Here is a 23,337-nt window from a genome sequence, read left to right on the forward strand (position 1 = left end):
GAATTACCCTACTGGCCTTCTTGAGGATTCCAATATGGGTCGATTTTGGCAATGCTTTGTGGACTTTTTCCATTTCATTTTTTCCTTGTAATTTTACGCCTAATAGATTCTTCTTCATTAGTTCTATTCCACAGATCTGTATTCGGCTAAAATATACGGCAAGTTATACCCAGACATTTATTTACGAAAACCTTTGTATTAGTTTATGTACGTAACAATAACAATAAGAACATAATATGTTTTTTGTAGTTAGTTTTTATTATCATTAATTAAAAATTTTCCATGCTTTACAATTAATTAATATAATTTTTAATTTGATTTCTTTTATACTTTTTTTCGTTATTAATAAGACTTACTTAAATTTTAAACTTAGTAGACTAGTAATGCTTAATTTTAAAAGAAGGCAAAGGTATTATGAGGTCTGTTAAGAAAATCCATTCTTTTTTCAAATTTTACAATTAAGAATTTTAGGTTTTTTTGCAAAAGTTTTTACAATACGCTTTCGGAGTGGAACGATTTTTTACATGTCATGTCATGCCATGTCATGTGTCACTTTGTTGCGTTGCAATGAACTAAAAGTGTCTTCTACCACATCACATATTTAACACCTAAAATTAAAAATTGTTTTTAGTTTTCTTTTTAATTTTTGAAATTACATATTTTTGTTTTAAATGGCAGTTACATATTAAGCAGTTATTGTTTTCAAAATGATTAGAAGTTTTTCAATTTGATGTTTTTTCTCTCTTTTGTTTAAAGCAATAATTATTAAAAAAATATTATTATTATACTTTTTATCATATAATTAAAAATAAGCTTTTCGTGTTTATATTCGATATTCTATTATAAAAGATTTACAGTTTTTGTTATTACAAGCTTGTGTGTGTATTTAGTTGTGGTTGTGTCAATTTAACAAAAATATTAAGTTTGGAACAAATTATTTTTTAATAATTTTGTTAAATTAAGACCGCGGGAATGTTCTTTTGGGGGTATTGGGAATAACTTTACAATTCCATTGTTGTCCACGTTTTGCTCGTTTGGGGTTCTTTAAATATTTACAAAAATTTACACAGCATTGCTACAAATGTGGAAAAGAAGAGGAATATCACACTTGGTACTACTGCTGGGGCAGCGGTTTGACCAGCATTCCGTGCCTGTTCCAATTCCTTTTCATCAGTGACAAAAGCGGGCACCGATAGCGGCAGTTGTTCGTAGGTTTTCACCAATGGTTCATTGAAATGACCACGACTGTTACGTGCCAAGCGTTGATTGGCCAACTTTAGTTCACGAAGTTTTTCCTCCAAGCGCAAGACTTCATCTGCAAAAAAATGGAAATATTTTTTAATTAATGTCTTTGAGAGTAGTACAGTTATATGTGAATATATTAAATTTTTTTGGAAGATGGTCGATGTTTTGCTTTACAAGGGAGATATGACATATTAATGAGTGCACCCCGATTTATACTAGCCTTCTAGCCTTTCTTCTCATCTTTTCTCATTTCTTCCCACCAGAGGCTCGTGGATTTTTAAAGAAATATTTTTTAAAGCCATCAGAGGCTCGTGGATTTTTAAAGACATATTTTTAAAGCCATCAGAGGCTCGTGGATTTTTAAAGACATATTTTTAAAGCCATCAGAGGCTCGTGGATTTTTAAAGACATATTTTTAAAGCCATCAGAGGCTCGTGGATTCTTAAAGACATGTTTTTAAAGCCATCAGAGGCTTGCGGATTTTTAAAGACATATTTTTAAAGCCATCAGAGGCTCGTGGATTTTTAAAGACATATTTTTAAAGCCATCAGAGGCTCGTGGATTTTTAAAGACATATTTTTAAAGCCATCAGAGGCTCGTGGATTTTTAAAGACATATTTTTAAAGCCATCAGAGGCTCGTGGATTTTTAAAGACATATTTTTAAAGCCATCAGAGGCTCGTGGATTTTTAAAGACATATTTTTAAAGCCATCAGAGGCTCGTGGATTTTTAAAGACATATTTTTAAAGCCATCAGAGGCTCGTGGATTTTTAAAGACATATTTTTAAAGCCATCATAGGCTCGTGGATTTTTAAAGACATATTTTTAAAGCCATCAGAGGCTCGTGGATTTTTAAAGACATATTTTTAAAGCCATCAGAGGCTCGTGGATTTTTAAAGACATATTTTTAAAGCCATCAGAGGCTCGTGGATTTTTAAAGACATATTTTTAAAGCCATCAGAGGCTCGTGGATTTTTAAAGACATATTTTTAAAGCCATCAGAGGCTCGTGGATTTTTAAAGACATATTTTTAAAGCCATCAGAGGCTCGTGGATTTTTAAAGACATATTTTTAAAGCCATCAGAGCCTCGTGGATTTTTAAAGACATATTTTTAAAGCCATCAGAGGCTCGTGGATTTTTAAAGACATATTTTTAAAGCCATCAGAGGCTCGTGGATTTTTAAAGACATATTTTTAAAGCCATCAGAGGCTCGTGGATTTTTAAAGACATATTTTTAAAGCCATCAGAGGCTCGTGGATTTTTAAAGACATATTTTTAAAGCCATCAGAGGCTCGTGGATTTTTAAAGACATATTTTTAAAGCCATCAGAGGCTCGTGGAATTTTAAAGACATATTTTTAAAGCCATCAGAGGCTCGTGGATTTTTAAAGACATATTTTTAAAGCCATCAGAGGCTCGTGGATTTTTAAAGACATATTTTTAAAGCCATCAGAGGCTCGTGGATTTTTAAAGACATATTTTTAAAGCCATCAGAGGCTCGTGGATTTTTAAAGACATATTTTTAAAGCCATCAGAGGCTCGTGGATTTTTAAAGACATATTTTTAAAGCCATCAGAGGCTCGTGGATTTTTAAAGACATATTTTTAAAGCCATCAGAGGCTCGTGGATTTTTAAAGACATATTTTTAAAGCCATCAGAGGCTCGTGGATTTTTAAAGACATATTTTTAAAGCCATCTGAGGCTCGTGGATTTTTAAAGACATATTTTTAAAGCCATCCGAGGCTCGTGGATTTTTAAAGACATATTTTTAAAGCCATCTGAGGCTCGTGGATTTTTAAGACATATTTTTAAAGCCATCTGAGGCTCGTGGATTTTTAAAGACATATTTTTAAAGCCATCAGAGGCTCGTGGATTTTTAAAGACATATTTTTAAAGCCATCAGAGGCTCGTGGATTTTTAAAGACATATTTTTAAAGCCATCAGAGGCTCGTGGATTTTTAAAGACATATTTTTAAAGCCATCAGAGGCTCGTGGATTTTTAAAGACATATTTTTAAAGCCATCAGAGGCTCGTGGATTTTTAAAGACATATTTTTAAAGCCATCAGAGGCTCGTGGATTTTTAAAGACATATTTTTAAAGCCATCAGAGGCTCGTGGATTTTTAAAGACATATTTTTAAAGCCATCAGAGGCTCGTGGATTTTTAAAGACATATTTTTAAAGCCATCAGAGGCTCGTGGATTTTTAAAGACATATTTTTAAAGCCATCAGAGGCTCGTGGATTTTTAAAGACATATTTTTAAAGCCATCAGAGGCTCGTGGATTTTTAAAGACATATTTTTAAAGCCATCAGAGGCTCGTGGATTTTTAAAGACATATTTTTAAAGCCATCAGAGGCTCGTGGATTTTTAAAGACATATTTTTAAAGCCATCAGAGGCTCGTGGATTTTTAAAGACATATTTTTAAAGCCATCAGAGGCTCGTGGATTTTTAAAGACATATTTTTAAAGCCATCAGAGGCTCGTGGATTTTTAAAGACATATTTTTAAAGCCATCAGAGGCTCGTGGATTTTTAAAGACATATTTTTAAAGCCATCAGAGGCTCGTGGATTTTTAAAGAAATATTTTTTTAAGGCCATCAGATGCTCATGAATTTTTAAAGAAATACTTTTAATCGGAGGCTTGTGAATTGTTAAAGAAATATTTTCTAAGGCCTTTAGAGGCTCGTAATTGTTTCAAAGATATATTTTTAAGGCAATCAGAGGCTTGTGAATTGTCGTGTTGTTGTCGTGGATCTTTCAAAGAAATATTTTTTAGATCATCAAAGACTCGTGGATTTTTAAGATTATCAAGGCTTGTGGATTTTTAAGATCATCAAAGGCTCGTGCATTTTTAAAGAAATTTGTTTTAAGGCCATCAGAGGCTCTTGGATTTCGCTTTCAATGTTGCAACACTTCTGATGATCTACCCACATATTCCGCTAGTGCTCATAAACCAATCTCTTAACTTTCAGAGTAATCTCGCTGACTCTAGGGTCACTGGAGTTGTCTCGACGAAGCTCCTCCCGCTCATTTGCTAGTCCCGTCAGATCAATGGCTCTAAACGAGACAATATTTGTAGTACTAAGATAAGGAACCCAAGAATCGATGTAATTCTTAAGGCACATCCATTACCAGAACATTACCTTAAAATATACTTTACAGTTTTTACTTACTTCTATTAACACCTTCAATATCATTAATTTTAATGAACATGGCCAAAGAGATTTCATAGACTTTGTTGGTGTCCTGGAAGGGTGACATCATGGCATCCGAGGTGTCACGTCTTCTGCGGCCATAACCTATTTGACCATTTGAACACTGGGTACCCAAACATTTGTCCAGACACACATTAACTGTGGCACGGAATTGAACATACGAAGAGTCTGGGAATTTGAAAGCCTTAAATTTAGCACTCAATGTGTCGCCATCAATGGTATTGAAGTTCTCAAACAGATAGGGATCAACAGTGCAGCTAGAAAAAAAAATAAAGTTATACATTTAATAAGTCTCCTCTCAATAATCTGGCTTCTCTTACCCCTTGAAAATAATGGTTTCCGACAAAAGTCTGGTGTCCGTAACCTCCAAATAATTTACACCCAAACCATAAACTGGTGCTGAATCACGATCCAAACTAATTTCCATTGTTAATGGTGTACCGGGGGTCACGGTCAAATCACCCGTTACTCTTTTGCCATTTTGACTAACACCAATGGCCAGACGTGGCTCGGGGGCTCTTTCAGTTAGTGAAGTGGTGATTTCCAAGTCTCTGCAAAATGAGAAATAAACAACAACAAAAACAAGCAAATCAGTCAACATTTAATTACAGATTTTCAGTTGTTTGGCTGATGGTTATTTGTGTGATGCATTAAAAACAAATAGCCTACAGCCGTCTCTATACGCTAAGTGGCTCTTCAATGCAGAAGATGTAAAAAAAAACAACGCAGAAATCAATTCCATTGTGGCCACCATAATTATCATATACATTATGATGAGGCAAATAATAGGCGTCGCCTGGTTGTCGTCTCTGATGACTGCGTAAATTACAGCAACCTGTTGACAATAATTATTCCCTAGTCATGGTCTGTATTATTAGCGCTTCTATCCTCTGCTGGGCCAACCATAAATGTATGATGGTGGCCACCATAATGATGGTTATAAAATTTAATGATACAACCAAGCATGCGTTGTAGTTGGTTGGCTTTAGCTTCCCTTAAAGCGATTAACCTCATAAAGTTGTTTTCTTATGCGATGTGATTAAAATTTAGATTGGAAATTTCAATAGAATTTTTATTATTTCCTTTTAAGGGAGGCAGGATATTTAAGGAACAATGACAAAAGGAAGTTGCAAGTTATTAGAATATTTAAAAACATTAAGGATACTGCTTACAGCGGGCCTAACAATTCCACTGGCAGATCAAGTTAACACACTCTACACAAATAAAACAAATAATGCTTATTATACGAGTATTACAAGAACACCGCAAGAAACCGCAATTGTAGTAAAAATCTGGACTTAATTGCAGCTCGGTGCGAGAAGTGTACCTATGTAAAATAATTATATGTGCAAACTAATATTGTGATATTTATTATCGAAAACAAAATATATTTCCAATATTATTTTTACATTGTAGTTAGTGCTTACGATTGCTTTTAAAATATAAAAGAAAATTGCGTTCTTATTAATTTCATATTGGAGAAAAATAATTTATAAAAAATTTGTCATAGAAAATAATTATATGTGCAATAACGAAAATTTTTAAAAAAATCATAATAATGAACAAAATTGTTGTACAGTTAACATGATATTGTATTGTCCTTGCGGATTAGGACTTGTTGTAGCCTTCGTCTCATAGAACCGACTAGGTTTCTTAAGGTGTTAGTCGTGATATACTCCCATTCTGCCAATAATGCACATTTCAATTATTTCAGCGTCGTGCACTCCTTTGACTTCGCGAAAACTTTGGCGGATAGTATGCCCCGAAGGTCTTCAATGGGGTTGTGACCATGAGTTATAGCTGACCACTCCAATAACCGTACATTTCGTGCCTTTAAAAACTCCTTTGTAGGTCCAACAGGGTGATTCGGGGCAATATCCTGCTGGAAAGTCCAATTTTATCCGTACAGTTCTCCAGAAAAATCTATTAAGTTGTTCTCTAACAACTAAATTTATGTTTCGGCACTCATTTTTGTCGGAACAAAACATAAAGTAGACTTTCGTCGATGTTAAGTATTCCCTTTATGACGTGAAAGACGCGAATGTTTTATAATTCTCATATAATTTTTTTTTATTGGTTTGTAAATTAAAATCGAATGTCTCAACTAAAGGGATTACAAATTAAATCCAATTAAGGTATTACCACTAAGCAAAAAGTGAGAGGACATAAGCAAAATGTAGAAAAAAATTGAAATTTAATACCGTTAGAATTTATTTGAGAATTGGGAAGTTTTCGAGGAGGATCTCTTATGGTATGCGCTGCATTCATAGCTGGACGAAAGCCTAATTTAAGTTTTGTTCCGAGAAAAATAAATGCCGAAACATATGTTGAGTTGTTAGAGAACAACTTAATAGATATTGCTGGAGAACTGTACGGACTTTCCAGCAGGCTATTGCACCGAATCACCCTGTTGGACCTACAAAGGAGTTTTTAAAGGCACGAAATGTACGGTTATTGGAGTGGCCAGCTATAACTCATGGCTACAAACCCATTGAAGACCTTCGGGGCATACTATCCGCCAAAGTTTTCGCGAAGTCAAAAGAGTGCTCGTAGCTGAAAGCATTGAAATGTGCATTATTGGCGAAATGGGAGTATATCACCACTAACACCTTAAGAAACCTAGTCTGTTCTATGCGACAAAGGCTACAACAAGTCCTAATCCACAAGGACAATACAATATCATGTTAAATGTACAACAATTTTGTTCATTATTATTAATTTTTTAAAAAATTTCGTTATTGCACATATAATTATTTTCTATGACAATTTTTTTATAAATTATTTTTCTCTAATATGAAATTAATAAGTGCGCAATTTTCTTTGATATTTTAAAAGCAATCGTAAGAACTAACTACAATGTAGAAATAATATTGGAAATATATTTTGTTTTCGACGATAAATATCACAATATCAGTTTGCACATATAATTATTTTACATAGGTATAAAGGAGTGGTCATTTCATATCTCGGACAGTATTGTCATCTCTTGGAAAAAATATACTGTTGTCACAAGGACTACCGGCTAATAATATTTCAATACGATCCTAGATACAACCTTAAACTTGATTAAACTGCAAAAGTGTTTTCGGTCATTATGTTGGGAAATATGGTCCTGCTTACGAAAAACATGATCACAAGGACTTTCTATGTTAAAAATTATACAATAATCTTCAAGCAATCTTAAACCAAGTTTAAATGAAGATTTGTAAGTCATGTGGGAGATACTCGTAGTAGCTGTCCGAAATTAACCATCTTCGAACATGTTTAAAGTTTGAGAGAGTAACTCCTTTCAATAATTGTCGTGACCTCCGGCCATTTTAGTTGGTCGCCGTTGTTGCTGATAGTTTTGTATGTAACCACAAGCAACTGGAGTTAGTTTAGAAGGTTTGGCAGGGCTTCTGCCACCCATTACACTGGTTTGTCGTGGCATCTCATGTTCTTAAACTGCTGTAAATGAGGGTTGTACTCCGAAGACCTGATTCACACGATAGTTGGCATAAGGCATCTGCGACTGCATCTGTCTGAATGTTATTTAAACCTGCTTGATAAGATAGGTGATCTAAGAGTCCTGTCTTATAATTTTGGACCTCTCCCTAGATCCTCGTGGAATACCTCCTGACATGACTGGTTGGAGGACCTTCTATCCTTCATATGGTGATTAGTATAACTCCCACTGTAACACACGAGCACATACTGCAACGAGAACATGTCATAATTTTGCCTAATTGGAAGAATCTTTGTTTCCTTATGCAAATTGTCCACTGGTGACATGCTGAGGTGCCCTGTTAAAGTTCTCATGCAGAGATTTGACAGGTTTGCATATTATTCCATTGTTTTGCACACATTTTCGCGGAACACATTGGCACCGCATAGCTTACCAGCAAACCAATCTTTCCGAAATCGTAACGAAAACGGAACAAATTTCGGATGCTAAGTCCTAAATCGTAATGAACTCGTAACAAAATGTGGTAGCGAAAGCAGATTGAAATCCTTAGGAATTTGAAGGGTTTTATTTCCCACATTTCGCTTCAAATTCGGAACGAAATCTGAACGAAATGGACGAAAAATCCCTTACGAAAATCGAATAGAAATCGGTACAATTCTTTCGGAAACTGCTCTCGGAATGTATTGCATTCCGACTTTTGGTTTGCTGGACCGACCTATAGCGTTAACAACGTTTGCTTGTCCTCTTCCCAAGAGCTGCCGGCTAGGGACTTGAGTACCTTGTTCCTACATCCCAGAAAGCGGTCCCTGTGTTGTGGTTACTTTCTGGGACCACTATTGATTGTGCGCTATCATTACGTTCCCTCTACGGAGCTTTGACTTCTTGTTCCTGTTTGCCGCCCTCACATTTAATTGTTTATTCAACTTTTCAATCTTGGCCGGAGGGTAGTCTGTTCGATGTCTTCAAACTGTATGGAATGCTTGACAGTATCAAAGACTTGTGATAAGTCTGTCCTATCGCATGGCATGTTCGGATTGAATTCTTGTGAATTCTGAGTGGAGATGGTATTCTCTTCGGATCAGTCGACGTAACATCGCCAAACGTGACTGAGGTCATATTTTCCTTCCTCGCAGGGTTCAAAAGTGACTTAACCGTTGCCCAATATTCACTTATTCCGCATCCAATGTTGCAACTCTGCAGATGATTTAGCCACTTTTTTCGCTTTTACTCGTCAACCTACATATTAATTTCCAGTGTCAGCTCCCTGATTCTGAATCACTAAGGCTGTCGTCTCTTTTGGGAAATGTAGGCCAGGCAGTTCTCTGATTGAGTAAAGTGCATCGTTCAGTAAAGTGCGCAGAGGAGAAACGACGGGTTGCCAGGTAAAGTTATTTGTCTGTCCTCCAATTCTGGTAGAGCTATCAATCTGCTCAGTCTCAGTACTATACTATACTCCAAGGACAGAATGCTCAATGTACGATGAGCATCTGGTCCCCCAAGACCAGATGGTTATGACCTTCCAAAAGCGAGCTAATGTTGTGCTTATAACTTGGAGTACAGCTATTTATCAGCGAAATCTACATATGTATATGTTAAGCAATTCTTCCACGCCAATCTCTCATGCGACTGCTACCCCTTTACGTTCCATATGGAGGAGTTTAGAGCCAGGCTTACGTGTGATAGGTCCGTATTGAATAAACTGGTGCAAGAAGAAAGCTAGTTCCCACTTCTACTTATGTTGCCATCTTTCCTCAGTATGCTGTAATCATTAAAGGCCTGCGTACATAAGCTGCCCTGCCTGATTGCCTTGCTTTCCTGCTTCATTTTTGACATAATAAAAATAAAAGAATAAAGAAGGCCGAGGAAATATTGAACTGGGTTGCCCTTTTCTTTTTTATTCTTTTATCAGAAGTAAGCAAGGTAAGCAGGCAAGGCAGCTTATGTACGCAGGCCTTAAGGATTGGAACAGAAGCTATCGATCGAGAGCTACCGTGTAAAGTAGCAATAAACAATCGTACGGATCCATTTTATGCGAATTCATTATAAAATTTGGAAGAAAGAAAGGACGGGCGGCCTTTTCAGTTCATACCAATAGGCTTTAATTCATTGTGAAGGCTGTGGTGTTTACGCCAAATGAGCGCAGATCTAAGCGAGGGTTGGTGTTGATTACCGAAAACTCTGTGAGCCGCAGACGGCATACTTTTATGGGTGTTCACTTTCCACCAAGTCTAACCTTCTATTCAACTATTGAACCCGCTACCATCAACAAAATTATCATGAATCTGACGTGGCTGGGATAGCGCAACCTGAAAACTTAAACCGCATATTTGACAAATTTTGAACCATCACTACCTAAATTCAAATTTAAAATTATTATATAATTTTATACGGTGGGTATAATTAAATTTGTAATTCGTTGGTAACATATCGAAATATTCATCGGAGACCCTTTAAAGTATATATATTCTTGATCAGGGTAAAGATACAGTTCGCAATTTTTAAGATAGGGCTTTGTAATTTGTTATACAAGTTTATATCACTCCCCATTGAACGGTACCTCCCGATTTTCGTAATTCTGAAGGTTGTAACGTCAATATCCCGAAAGACTGAAATTTGCAATTTAGTGTTCAACTAGGTTTTTAAATATTCCCGAAGAAAATTATCAGTATAGGTCCGCGGCTTTCTATATCTCCCATAGAAGCGTACCTCTTGATTTTCGGTATTTTGAAGGTTTTACCAAAATATCGGAAATTTGGTATTTAGTCTTCATTGAGTCTAAAAACTTTCCGCTAGAAATTTGTAGGCATAGATCGACGTTTTGATATAGATACCTCCCGAGGTTCCATGGAAAGGTACCTCCCGAATTTCGGTATTTGAACCGAATATGCTGAAATTTGGTGTTTAGTCTTCTTCATAAACGAAAGGAAACTAATTGTTCCATTTTACTCGTGGTGGAGGGTATAACAAGTTCGGCCGGGACGAACTTAAAGCCGTTCTTACTTGTTAGGGATTGCAAAAGCAGGCACCTGTGTTATGTGCCTCTTTTTACATTGCTTGCTTGTTACAGCTATAAACAATCGCGAGGATCCATTTTATTCGTCAGCAAACTTGAAAGGAGGAAAAGGCGCCGAACTTGGTTGGTTGGTGGCCTGAGCCTGAACAATAGATTTTAACTCTTTGTGGAGACTAAAGTGACGCCTTTGGCAGTACTCTCCATGTTTCGGAGTGAGTTGTCGCCGACTGAGCGCAAGGCCAAGTGATGGTACATACATAATTGAAAAAATCTTTCGAAATCAATAGATGTAGAATTACTTTTTTGAATTAGTAATCGATAGGAAGCTTTTTTTTTTATAGCATACGATGAGTGTGTTTTCCAGTCGCCCAGACCGACTGATACGTCTTTACTTGTTAATATTATTAATAGTAATTAAATTTTGCCACATATGGATATTTCAGAAAACTTGTTTTTATGGACGCCATTCGACACCTACCCTCAAGAAAATTAACTAACAAAACAAAAACGTGACGTCATTTTCAATTATTATTGGTTTTTAAGTAAAATAACAATGAACACCAATAACAATAGCAAACAGTAAAGCTTTCAGAATCCTCAATATCCTGGGGATTTAAAAGAAAATTTATACCAAAAATAAAAAAAAACAACAACTTACTCTGGCTCTTGAAATCCAGCTGGTAGAACATCACGCCTCACAATGCCATGATGCTGTTGCTCTTGTAAAACGAAACGTGGTTGCTCTTGGGCAGTTTCATTCATCATTAAATTGAAAACCGGACCACTGGTGATGCATTTAACGCTAACAATTTCTTTGCCATTCGACGATTGAATTATGATTTTGTGATAATAGACTTTTTTGCCCTGCAAACAAACAGATAAAAACAGTGATAAACATGAAGAAATATGAGAGTCCCATGCCGATATGGGAATCATTAAAAGCATGTAATGTTGTAATAATCGAATTATGTGTTGGGTGTGCGTAAGGCCATTAAGCTTGCAATTGATTTCGACTTGGAAAGTGGCTATTACTTACCGTTAATTGATTGACCATACGGGTTACACCACATTCATAGAAATCAGTGAGCGATAAACGGAAAATGGCTAGGGAACCGTTAATTTCGGGATGGCAGCGTTCATCCGGATAGCCCTTGAGGCCTTCCAAGTAGATTTGTGGTGTTTCATTGTCACTGCCAGCACCGCTACTGCTGCCTGATGGCGGTATGGGTTCTGGTAGGCCAATTTCAACGCGCATTAAATCTTCACTACAATGAACTTTGTGTGTGCCTGGAATAAATAATGAGAAAAAATCATTGTATTAATGAATAAATTAGTATTTATTTTTAAAAATTAACATCATATGTAATATGTATGTCTGTTGATTTGCTGGTATAAAGCTTATTATGTGTGGAAAATGAAAAACGCCTCCAAGAAATTTGTCATCTTTTTGTCTTCGACAAAACCAAAGACTTAAGCAAGAAACTTGCAACAGCAACACAACACATACACAACCTTCATATTTATCACAGGCATTGAGTGAGTATTGTGTGTGGGCGCCCAAGTAGCTATATATGGGAGGTGGGGGATCAAACAATGGCGTTGTTGTGCTTTTGTTATCATAAAGAAACAAAAGACTTAAACAACAAACATGAACTTCATCTTAATTCTCAACTGTCTTGAAATAATGGAAGGTGAGTGAAGTGATGTCTCTACTCAACTCGGAATGCCACAAGAACAAAAGTGGGAAGTTGCTACCTCATATGTTCATACCTACATATAACTGTAATGTAGCTGCCATTGTTGGCGTGATTAACGCATTGAAATTTAACTTCACGGAAATATGTTTAAAAATTGATGTAATCCATTTAAATTAGAATTGTTTCTTATATTTAATTGTGCGAAAGTTTTGCCAAGATTGTTTTTTCTTTCTTTGCAATAAAATATATGAATAAATGATGAATTTCAAGGAATTCCACAGCAGTTGAAAATTACAAGAAAAATAAGAGGCAGAAAAAAATATTTTATGTTTAGTTGGAGTGTGAATATATTTTGTATATTCTATAGGGAAGTGTTGAAGTAGTCTTGCATAATTTGAAAGAGATAGAAACAAGACATGAAGTTTCTACATTTCAATGTATAGCAAAATGTTTCTCAAAAAATTGTAAAAATGTAAAGATTAACTTTCCAAGTTAAGGGAAGAAAAATGAAAATTTCTCTAATAGATTTTTCAATTTCTCTACGATCTATTGCCTTCGCGATTCAATCTTGGAGAGTTTGAAATTTCCTATAGCTCCCTTGGAGAGATTTGTAAAAAAAAATCAAAATTTTAAACTCTCTTGGATAGCTTTATATTTTCTATAGCAAATGCTAAGCTCTCTTTGGGAGCTTTATTTTTTTCTATAGAAAATTTTAAACTCGTTAGAACATTTTAAGCTCTCCTGGATAGATCTATACGAGTATTTTATATTTTTTTTGTACAAAATGTTATGCTCTCCTGGAGAGTTCTGTATATTCTATAGACAATTCTAAACCAGTGATGCCAGATTTGCCGATTTATCGGCATTTTGCCGATTTTTAGTCCAAAAAATAGAAATGCCGATTTTTACCCATAAAATGCCGATTTTTAGTTAAGGAAACTTGTTCACATAAAATTTCCGTTTTGTATGAAAATTGTGGTTGCAAGAACTAATTTGGTACAATAACAAAGACAACTATATCGTCAAGAGCAGTTTGATTAATAATAACATTTTTTTACATATTATAAAAACAGTTTGAATTTTCTTGATTACCAAAACATGTACTTTAGTATATACGCCAAGGAAATTGTTCAAAAAACGAAATTGTCGAAAAGTGGGTTAGTGAAAATAATTAAAAACTGCACAAACTTTTACATTGAACTTTGTTGTCAGATTTTGAAGCGGTTTAATTTAGAAAATAAATTTAAGTGCCTAGCTTCAATAAACCAAAGTTTTAAAATAAATGGCACAGAAGGTTCATTTTTCGATATTATAAAGGAATACGAATGCTTTATAAACATAAACGAAAAGCAAGAATCACGCGAACTTTTACGTTTAAATTTCAGAAATTAGTTTAAAGATAAAAACGTAGAGTTGCTAGAATTTTGGAAAACAGTGTGTTATTTAATATGTGCAAATTCTGGACCATTATTTCCTATTTTGTCCAAATATTTTAGTCTTGCCACATTCTTCAGCAAATGTGGAAAGAGTTTCTAGCCAAGTAAATTTAAATAAAAACAAGTACAAAAGTGTCAGTCGGCTTTGCCGACAGATATATACCCTCAGCCAATGTGAAGTGAAACTTTCACCTACGGACTGATCGAATATATTTAAGGTCTCTTCAGAATTTTGTGGCCCTTTTCGGATTAGGAATTAACTGCACTAAGACACAAATGTTAAACTTTTGTGGGGGAGGTACCCTTAGAGAGGACCGATATGTTCCATTTTAGAAGTTAAACTAAATTTTGACAAAATATTAGGAGATCCAAAGTTTGGACCAAATTGGTTGCCCCATTCAAGTGATATCGTCCTAGCATTTAAGTGAATTTTTTTAAATATTGTGGAGAAGTAACGAAGTTGTGGTATAGCCCCATGAAACTAAGTTTAGATATAATATGACGAAGACCAAATGTTGGACCAAATCGACTGAAGTGTTCGAGAGTTATCGTGCTCTCCGACCGCCACATATGGTGACATAGGGGCTTTTTACAGCTTTCGGGCTGTTTTCCCAAGAAATATGGACTTGCCCCTGAAAAAACTTTTACCATCGTAATGGTGGTAGCGAATGCAAATCGCTTCAATAAAAATCAAAGTGATTCGAGAGCAGGTCTTAAAGTGAACTTATCCAAAATTTTGTGTGAGAGGTACGAGAAGGAGTAGACAATTATAGTCCATATTCGAATCTGATCTATATCTGGTAGACATATTAGTACGTGCAAAGTATGAATTACATCGGTTACTTCCTCCAAGAGTTATCGTGCGCACAAATTTTTCGAACTTTTGTGGGGGAGGTACCGGAAGTAGTGGACCGATATAGCCCATCTTCGAACTTAAACTAAGTTTGGGCAAAATATTACGGAAGCCAAATTTTAGACCGAATCGGTTGATCCATTCAAGAGTTATCGTGCGCTCCAGCCAGCCAGACAGACAGACGGACGGACATTGCTCAATCGACTCCAAATTGTCTGAAACACATTTCGTCCAAACATACTTGGGGTCTAAAACCATTATTTCAATGAGGCACATTTTGCCCGTATGAAATTGTATATACCCTCGTTAGCATAAATGCTGAGGGTATAAAAACAATCACCTTATTAATTAACCTCTTAAGACAATATTTGTATACGTTTTGTTTAGCTTGACTGAATTGAAAATATATTGATCTTATATATACTTCTTCTTCTTTATTTGCCAATCCGTGTTCGGATGTTAGCGATCATACAATTATAATGCAGTGTTACATAAATTAACTTAACTAATTGTTAATATTATAGTACAATTAAATATGTTCTATTCAATTATCGAAAGGCTTCGGTTTCTGGCGGCATTTAAAAGAATTCGTTCGTTTTGCACACCCGTCCATTCTTTAATGTTACTTATCCATGTTGTTTCTTTTCTTCCTCTGGATCTTTTTCCTTCGATATTGGTCTGTATAATGGCTTGGAGCAGCTTATATTTTTCATTCCTCATTAAATGGCCCAAATAGGCAGTTTTTCTGGTTTTTATCATACGTGTAATTTGAAGTTCGGTATTCATGCGTCTAAGCACTTCTTCATTTGAGATACGTTCAGTCCAACGAATTTTTAAAATACGGCGATATATCCACATTTCAAACGAATTTAATCTTTTCTGATCTGTTACTTTTACCGTCCAGGTTTCGGCTGAGTATAATAGTACTGGCCATATGTAACATTTAACAAAGCGCATTTTTGTTGTTAGGCTTATATCATGACTTGTAAGCGTTTTTTTATATTTAAAAAATGAATTTCGTGCCATTTCAATTCTGCACTTGATTTCTTTTGACATATCCCACTGATCATTAATCTGGACCCCCAGGTATTTAAACGTTTTAACTCTTTCTATTTCGGTATTACTTATTAACATAGGTGCAGTTGTTTCCACAGACTTTCTGCTCACAATCATATATTTGGTCTTTTTTATGTTAATACGTAATCCATATATTTCGCTTGTTTTCACAAGTACATCTAATAATCTTTGTAGCCCCGCAAAACCCCGTAGTATCGTCGGCGTAACGGATGTTATTAATTAGCGTATTGTTTATAGCAATACCAATGTTCTTTCTAGCAATGGATTCTACGAATATTTGTTCTGAATATATGTTGAATAGAAGGGGAGACAAAACACATCCTTGTCTTACACCCTTTGAAATTTGAACATTGTCTGTTAATTCACCATCTACATTAATATTTGCTACTTGATTCCAGTATACATTTTTAATGCATCTTATATCCCATTCGTCTAGCCCAATAGAAGTCAAGATATTCATCAGTTTATCATGTTTCACCGTATCAAATGCTTTCTCATAATCCACGAAGCAAATATATACGTCTTTTTGAACTTCTCGACATTTTTGTACTAATACGTTAAGTCCAAGTAGTGCTTCTCGCGTTCCCATACCTTCATTGAATCCAAATTGCGTCTGCCCCATGTGTGCCTCACATAGTGGGTATATTCTTCTGTGTATTATTTTTAGAAATATGTTCAGGGCATGGCTCATTAAACTAATTAACCTGAAGTCACCACACGTATTCGCATTATTTTTCTTGGGTATAGGTATAAATGTTGATTGGAGCCAATCTTGCGGATATTCCCCGGTAATATAAATTTGGTTAAACAACCCCAATAGTAGTTGTTTATTGTTTCCTTCTATTAATTTGAGTACTTCGACAGGTATATCATCTGGCCCCGGTGCCTTTTTGTCTTTCATAGATTTTATTGCCGATTCCAATTCTTCCTCATTGATTGGTCTTCCTGGAATACCGATTTGGTGTGTATTGGTTAGGAACTGGGTTCGACTCTCGTCAGTAAATAAATTTCTGATATATCTCTCCCATAGTTTACTCTTATCCTCACGTTCGTAGTGAGCTACATTATTATCGTCGCAAATAAACGCGGACGTTCTTTTTGCATATATACCGGATGCCTCTTTCAATTTTTTGTGGAGATTGAAATCGTCATGGAGAAGTTGTAATCTTTCAATTTCCTGGCATTCTCTGTTTATTTGTGCATTTTTCGCGGCACGAATTGCGGTTTTAATTTCTTGATTCAATTCCCAATATTTTTCATAGTTATTATTTCTGTATTTGCTCCGTTCTTCTCGAAGTGCACGTATTTCTTCTGTTATCCAGTTGTTCTTCTTCCGTCTAGTTGTAGTTGTACCTAATACATCTTTCGACACGTTGTTGATGGATTCTTTTAAACTGTTCCATTGCTGTTCATTGTTGTCCCCAACGAAGGATAGTTTGGCGTTTATTTGATCTTTCATTGTTTGTTTCATAAAGGGGTCGCTAAGCTTTTCGAAATCTATTTTCTTCCGGGGGTTTCTCCTGCGGGTGATAGCCAATTTTATACCAATCTTACAAAGTAGGAGGGTGTGATCTGATGGAACGTCAGCACCGGGATATGTGGAGCATCTACTCACGCAGGAAGAATATCGCTTATTGATAATTATGTAGTCGATTTGGTTTCTGACTATATTATTATTGCTGTCTTGTGGCGACTTCCAAGTATATAATCGTCTAGGATGGAGATTGAACATAGTGTTACTAATTTTAAACTTGTGTTCTTGGCAAAATTGAATTAGCCTTTCTCCTCTTTCGTTACGTTGGCCCAACCCAAATTTACCTGTAACATCAGTTGTTTCTTCCTTTCCAACTTTCGCATTAAAATCCCCCTGTATTATTGTGATATCATGGGGTTTCGTCATTATCAACACTTTTTCCACATCACTGTAAAATTGTTCTACCTCGAGATTGTCGCCATCACATGTGGGTGCATACACTTGTATTACGTTCAAGTTAACCGGTTTTCCGGATATTTTGATCATCATCACCCTATCCGAAATCGGGAAGCATCCTGTCACACTGGGTGCAATGTTACTTTTAACTAAGATAGCAACGCCCTTTCTGTGGATTCCGTCAACATTGCCTGAGTGATAAACCTTTGTATTTTCAGAGAAGAACTCTGAGCTTTCGGTCCACCATGTCTCACTTATACCCAATATATCTATTTGCAGCCGCTTCATCTCGCTTATGGTGTTATCCAATTTTCCAAGCTCATAAAGACTTCGAACATTCCATGTTCCGATGTTAAGTTTTGTTTTACCTCCGGGGATTCTTAGCACCCTCGTTTGGCCGGAGACTGAGGGCCGATTGTTATTTTGTGTTTCCATTTTCATTGTATGATTTTCATGGGATATTACTTTAGTGGTTTCCCGTTGCCTTCTAAAGGGTTTGGAGTTTACCGTCTCCGCATTCAGCCGCTCCACTGGAGTACAGACGCTGTTTGCAGTCGCCCAATGTGGGAACAGACACTGCCTTTTCCCCCTTTTTTTTGGTTCGCCCCGCATATTTTATTTTTGCGGTACCCTTCAGTGAGCAATCGCTGACGAGCATTCCCCTATCCACCACCTGGGGAGGCGTCCGATAGGAGAAAAAAAGTGAGGAAAAACAACTATACACGTACTTATAAATATATATGTACTACATATGAATATGGTAAAACCATTTATTTTCATACATATTTTGCATTATTGCCTTGGTTTATGAATTTTGGTTTTTGAATTTTGAATTATTGCCTTGTTTTATTAATTGTTAATTGTTTTGTTGTACTTAAAATGTAATTTTTTAAACTTATGCTTATTAAATAAAGCGATAATTTGAACTGAAATAAATGTTTTTTAATTTGCCGATTTTTTGCCGATTTTGAAAATTTTTTGCCGATTTTGCCGATTTTGGCACCCGAAAAGTGCCGATTTTCGACCAAACTTATCTGGCATCCCTGACTACAGATTCGCAGTCAGTATAGTCACAGTATAACAATTGTAATAACATTAATGGCGCCTTTGGGGAATCCTAGTCGGTGGAGATAGGGAGAGCAGTGTCCACGTATAATATGGGACTACGATTAGTATTTTTGTCATACTCTAGCCATTCAGGATCAGGTTAGAAAACATTTGAATTTTTTAATAGAAGTTAAATAATTTCGCAGCCAGAATAATTAGATTTTTTATGTGGCGGAGTTAGTTGCCACACCGTAATGACTTTGTGGCATACAATCCGTAAAAGATGTCCACCTTTTCTTACTTTGTAACAAAACAAGACGTACATTAAAACCTCTAGAAATGACCGCCGGCACTATTTTTAATTAAAAAATGTTTTTCGTTACAAATTATGCGTAAACCTCGGCGATTACACATTCAAGCTTGCCGTCTAAAATAATAAATTTGAAAGTGTCTCAAATTAAATGAGGTTCATATCATGGCTGCTGCCTATATTTAGTAGAATCATGGTATCTTGTTCTACGACACCACTTCAGTGTTAAATACAGACCACACCGTTATTTTGAATGAGTGTTCTAAATATTTTACTTTTGGTGAGTCCATTATTTAACAGATTTTATAGGAGAAATAAAATAAAACTGGGAAGACAACATAAAAAATTCCATTTCGAAAAAAAAGTATCGTATGCAAATTTCCGACGTCGGAAAAATAATACAAATTTTACGCTGCAGCCAACAGTGAATGAGAAAATGCCAAGAAACATCATCTTAGGCACTACATAAATTGAATCGAGAACAAAAACCAAAAAAGAAACACCGAACAAAAAAGCTGTGACTCTGTTCAAGTGCGTATCACATGCAGATTCTAGAATTTGCATTTACTTTTGTTGTTGTTTTTTAATGCATACACCACAAAGTTAGTTGCTTATGCGTTTTTGTCATCCACACAGCACATCACAGCAGGCGAATTATTTGACTTTAAGCAGAATTGAAACAACAGCAACAACAAGAGGCATAAAAAGCAAACCCAAATTTATGAGGTTGCGTTACAAGATTAAAAGGATTTGATAAAATTTCTAATAAATTGTTATGTACAATGTGCTTTGAATGTATACTTGTATGGGTATTTATGCCTGTGTGTATGTATGTATGTTGCTGTACAGGGACTGAAATGAGAAGCATCAGATGAAAGAGCTATTGGCCTGCAGGCTATGTTGCCAATATCTTTGCTTTTTATAAGAGGAAATTATCTTACAGAGACATGGTGGTAATTAAGAACAATTTATTATAAAGTTTCTTCCTCTTCGTTTCGTTGTTTGATATTGTGTGTGAGTTTTGGTCCGCAATGTACATACACACATAAAGGCAGCAATGTCGATCTGTCACCTAGAAAATAATGCGATAAATTGCAATCCACAAGGGCCGAATAATCTATTACAAAGTAATGGAATGAGAGACTTTTTTAAACCATTACAAATGAATGAGGAACGGTGGCATAGAGGGCGTGTCTGACTTCAAGATCGGGGGTATGGTTTCGAGAGGCAGAAAGTACCATCCTATGGGGGCTATACCAAAACGTGGACCTATACCGACAAATTCGTGGGTGAAATTTTTGTAGCACCAACGAAGATAAATACCAAATTTTAGCCATTTCTGTAGGATAATGTGGCAACAACACAACTCGTGGACCTGCACCACAATTCTCTGCGGGAATATTTCAGATGTACAGAGGGACATTACACTATGCAACACTTAAAATGCAAACAGCTTTTAGTATGCATTTTTTGAAAGTACATATTTAGACTAAAAAAACCCTAGTAGGGTTTTGTTCTGTCAGATCCAGTTCGGATTTTATGGCCTCATCTACACTTTTTTGCATTTATCGGGTCTTTATCTCAGAAACGAATAGGAATTTGGCCTTGCTGTCCTTAGCAATATTGTAGCCCTAAACTAGTAGAACTTATCTATTGAAAATGCCACATAAGAAAAACTCCATCTAGGGCATCAAAATCTATAAAATATTGAAAATTGTACATATTTGCTGAAATTCTGGTCAGTATCGGCTAAACTATTGGGAGTTGAACCAAGTAACCTTTTGCAAAAATCTTCTCTCTGAAAATCTGAAACTCTAAAATGCTTACTTCATGTTGTTTCAGCGGTATTTTGCATCATATCTTTTACAACACGTATTTCATATACAGTTCACACCAAGACACAGTGGTCCCGCTTGTATGGAAAAGAGTGCCAAAAATAGTTCTAATCAAGCTACCGCCTCCAAATTTTAAACGTAGGTTTATAGCAAGCCAAAAAGATAGAAAACCAGTTTTAGTGGGTGTAGGTCCATATTTGGATATAGCTCCCATAGAAAGGTACCGCCCGATTTGTGGTATTTTGAGGATTTTGGCCAAATTAACCAACCGATTTGGATGTTATTTTGCATTTTGAGCTCTGAGTGAATAAACTACCTCATTGCAAAAAATATTCAATATAGGTCCAAGTTTAGGTATAGCCACCATATAAATGTGCCCTCAGATTTTCGATATTTTGACAATTTTAGCGAAATTTTCCAACTGATTTGTCTGTAATTTGGCATTTTGCGTTCTGAGTGAACCAAATACCTCGATGCAAAAAATGGTCAACATCGGTCTACGTTTAGGTATAGCCCCCATATAAACGTACCTCCCGATTTGCGAAATTTTGACGATTTTATCCACATTTTCCAACCGATTTGCCTGCAATTTGGCATTTTGAGTTCTGAGTGAGCAAAATACCTCCTTGCCAAAAATGTTCAGTATAGGTCCAAGTTTAGGCATAGCTCCCATATAAACGTACCTCCCGATTTTCGGAATTTTGACGATTTTACGGGCGTGGTGTAAGAGGAATAACTTAGCGGGTGGCAGATGGGGGCAGCTGGACTTTTTTTAATCGTAAAATAGAGACCTCCACCTTCATTTTAAAAAAAATTTCGAGACTCACAAATGCTCACAACATTAGTAAAACTCAACATAAATTAATAGTAATTATATTAAAAATAGCAGAAAAAGTCATTCATTAAGAATTTATTTTTAACTAGCAAAGTGCCCGCTACTTCGTATGCGGAAAGGATATAAAAGCAAGTAAACAATATATAATATGGAAATGGCGAATTGTAATCAACATTTATTTTTATTTTAGTACTTATTGTTCGTCCCCCATTATGTCCGATTTTCAAAAAGATCAGTCGTATCTTACCCTTAACCATTAACAGCGAGACAAACGTTGCACACCAGTACTCACCCTAACTCCAAAACGCACAGATTCTAGCACTGTCCCTACACCCAACAACAAATTGAGTGCCATTAAGTACTTTTCGTATACTTATGGACACGTTTTTCGACGACATATCTCAACCCTACACTGACTTTAATACAAAATAAAAACACTAATCGTAATTCCAAATCTCAAGATTCCAAGTGTATCCGTTCATCCTATTCCAAACTTTACTAAACTTAGTACTATTTCGTACTCTTCGTACCCATAATTGAGATTTTCGAAAAATACCTCAATTCTTCAATTCAACGGTAATTTTAATTCCACATTTAAGGATTCCAGCTCTATCCGTTCATCCAAATCCGAATTGTACCAAATGTAGTACCATTTAATAATTTTCGTAACCATAAGTACGAAGTTCCAAAAGTTCCTCACCCTTACACTCGAACAGTAACTCTAATTCAGAATTTCAGGATTCCAGCTCTATCCGTTCACTCAAATCTAAATTTTCCCAAATTTAGTGCTTTCTGTACCCAACAGTACGAATTTCCAAAACTACCTTAATTCAACAATCCGACAGCAATCTTAATTCTAAATTTCAGGAGTCCAGCTTTATTCGCTCACCCAAATCCAAGTTGTACCAAATTTAGTTCCGTCCATCTCAATCCAAATTTAGTACTTTTAGTACCCGTAAGTACGAACCTCCAAAACTACCTCAATCCTACACCCCTACAGGAATCTTAATTCAAAACTTCAAGTGTCCAGCTTTATTCGCTCACCCAAATTTAGTACCATTTAGAACTTTTGGTTCCCATAAATACGAATTTCTAAAACTACCTCAATCCAACAGAAACATCAATTCCACATTTCAGGTTCCCAGCTCTATCCGTTCACCCAAATCACCATTGTACCAAATTTAGTACCATTTATTACTTTTCGTACTGTAAGTACTAACTTCCAAAACTACCTTAGTCCTACACTCCAACAGTAATACTAATTCCAAATTCAGGATTCCAGCTCTATTCGTTTATCCAAATCCAAATTTAGTACCATTTAGTACTTTTCGTACCCATAAGTAAAAATTTTCAAAACTACCTCAGTTTTATGTTCAAACAATAAGCTTAATTCCGAAT

General features: G+C 35.7%; 1 protein-coding gene across 4 annotated transcripts in view; it reads right to left on the reverse strand.

The window, feature by feature from the left end:
* Positions 1 to 659: 659 nt before the first annotated feature.
* Positions 660 to 23,337, reverse strand: part of LOC141405769 (uncharacterized) — a 546,509-nt gene continuing 523,831 nt past the window's right edge. For all 4 annotated transcript variants that reach the window (XM_073990459.1, XM_073990457.1, XM_073990455.1 and 1 more), the window contains exons 3-7: positions 11,956 to 12,206; positions 11,578 to 11,783; positions 4,782 to 5,012; positions 4,420 to 4,718; positions 660 to 1,315 (exon numbers count right to left, since the gene is read on the reverse strand). In XM_073990459.1, the coding sequence (XP_073846560.1) occupies positions 1,053 to 1,315; positions 4,420 to 4,718; positions 4,782 to 5,012; positions 11,578 to 11,783; positions 11,956 to 12,206 (1,250 nt within the window). In that variant the 3' untranslated portion in view covers positions 660 to 1,052. The remainder of the gene's footprint in view (positions 1,316 to 4,419; positions 4,719 to 4,781; positions 5,013 to 11,577; positions 11,784 to 11,955; positions 12,207 to 23,337) is intronic.

The sequence above is a fragment of the Musca autumnalis genome, unplaced genomic scaffold (genome assembly GCF_047663935.1).
Source record: "Musca autumnalis isolate F117 unplaced genomic scaffold, ASM4766393v1 scaffold_5, whole genome shotgun sequence".
NCBI lineage: Eukaryota > Metazoa > Arthropoda > Insecta > Diptera > Muscidae > Musca > Musca autumnalis.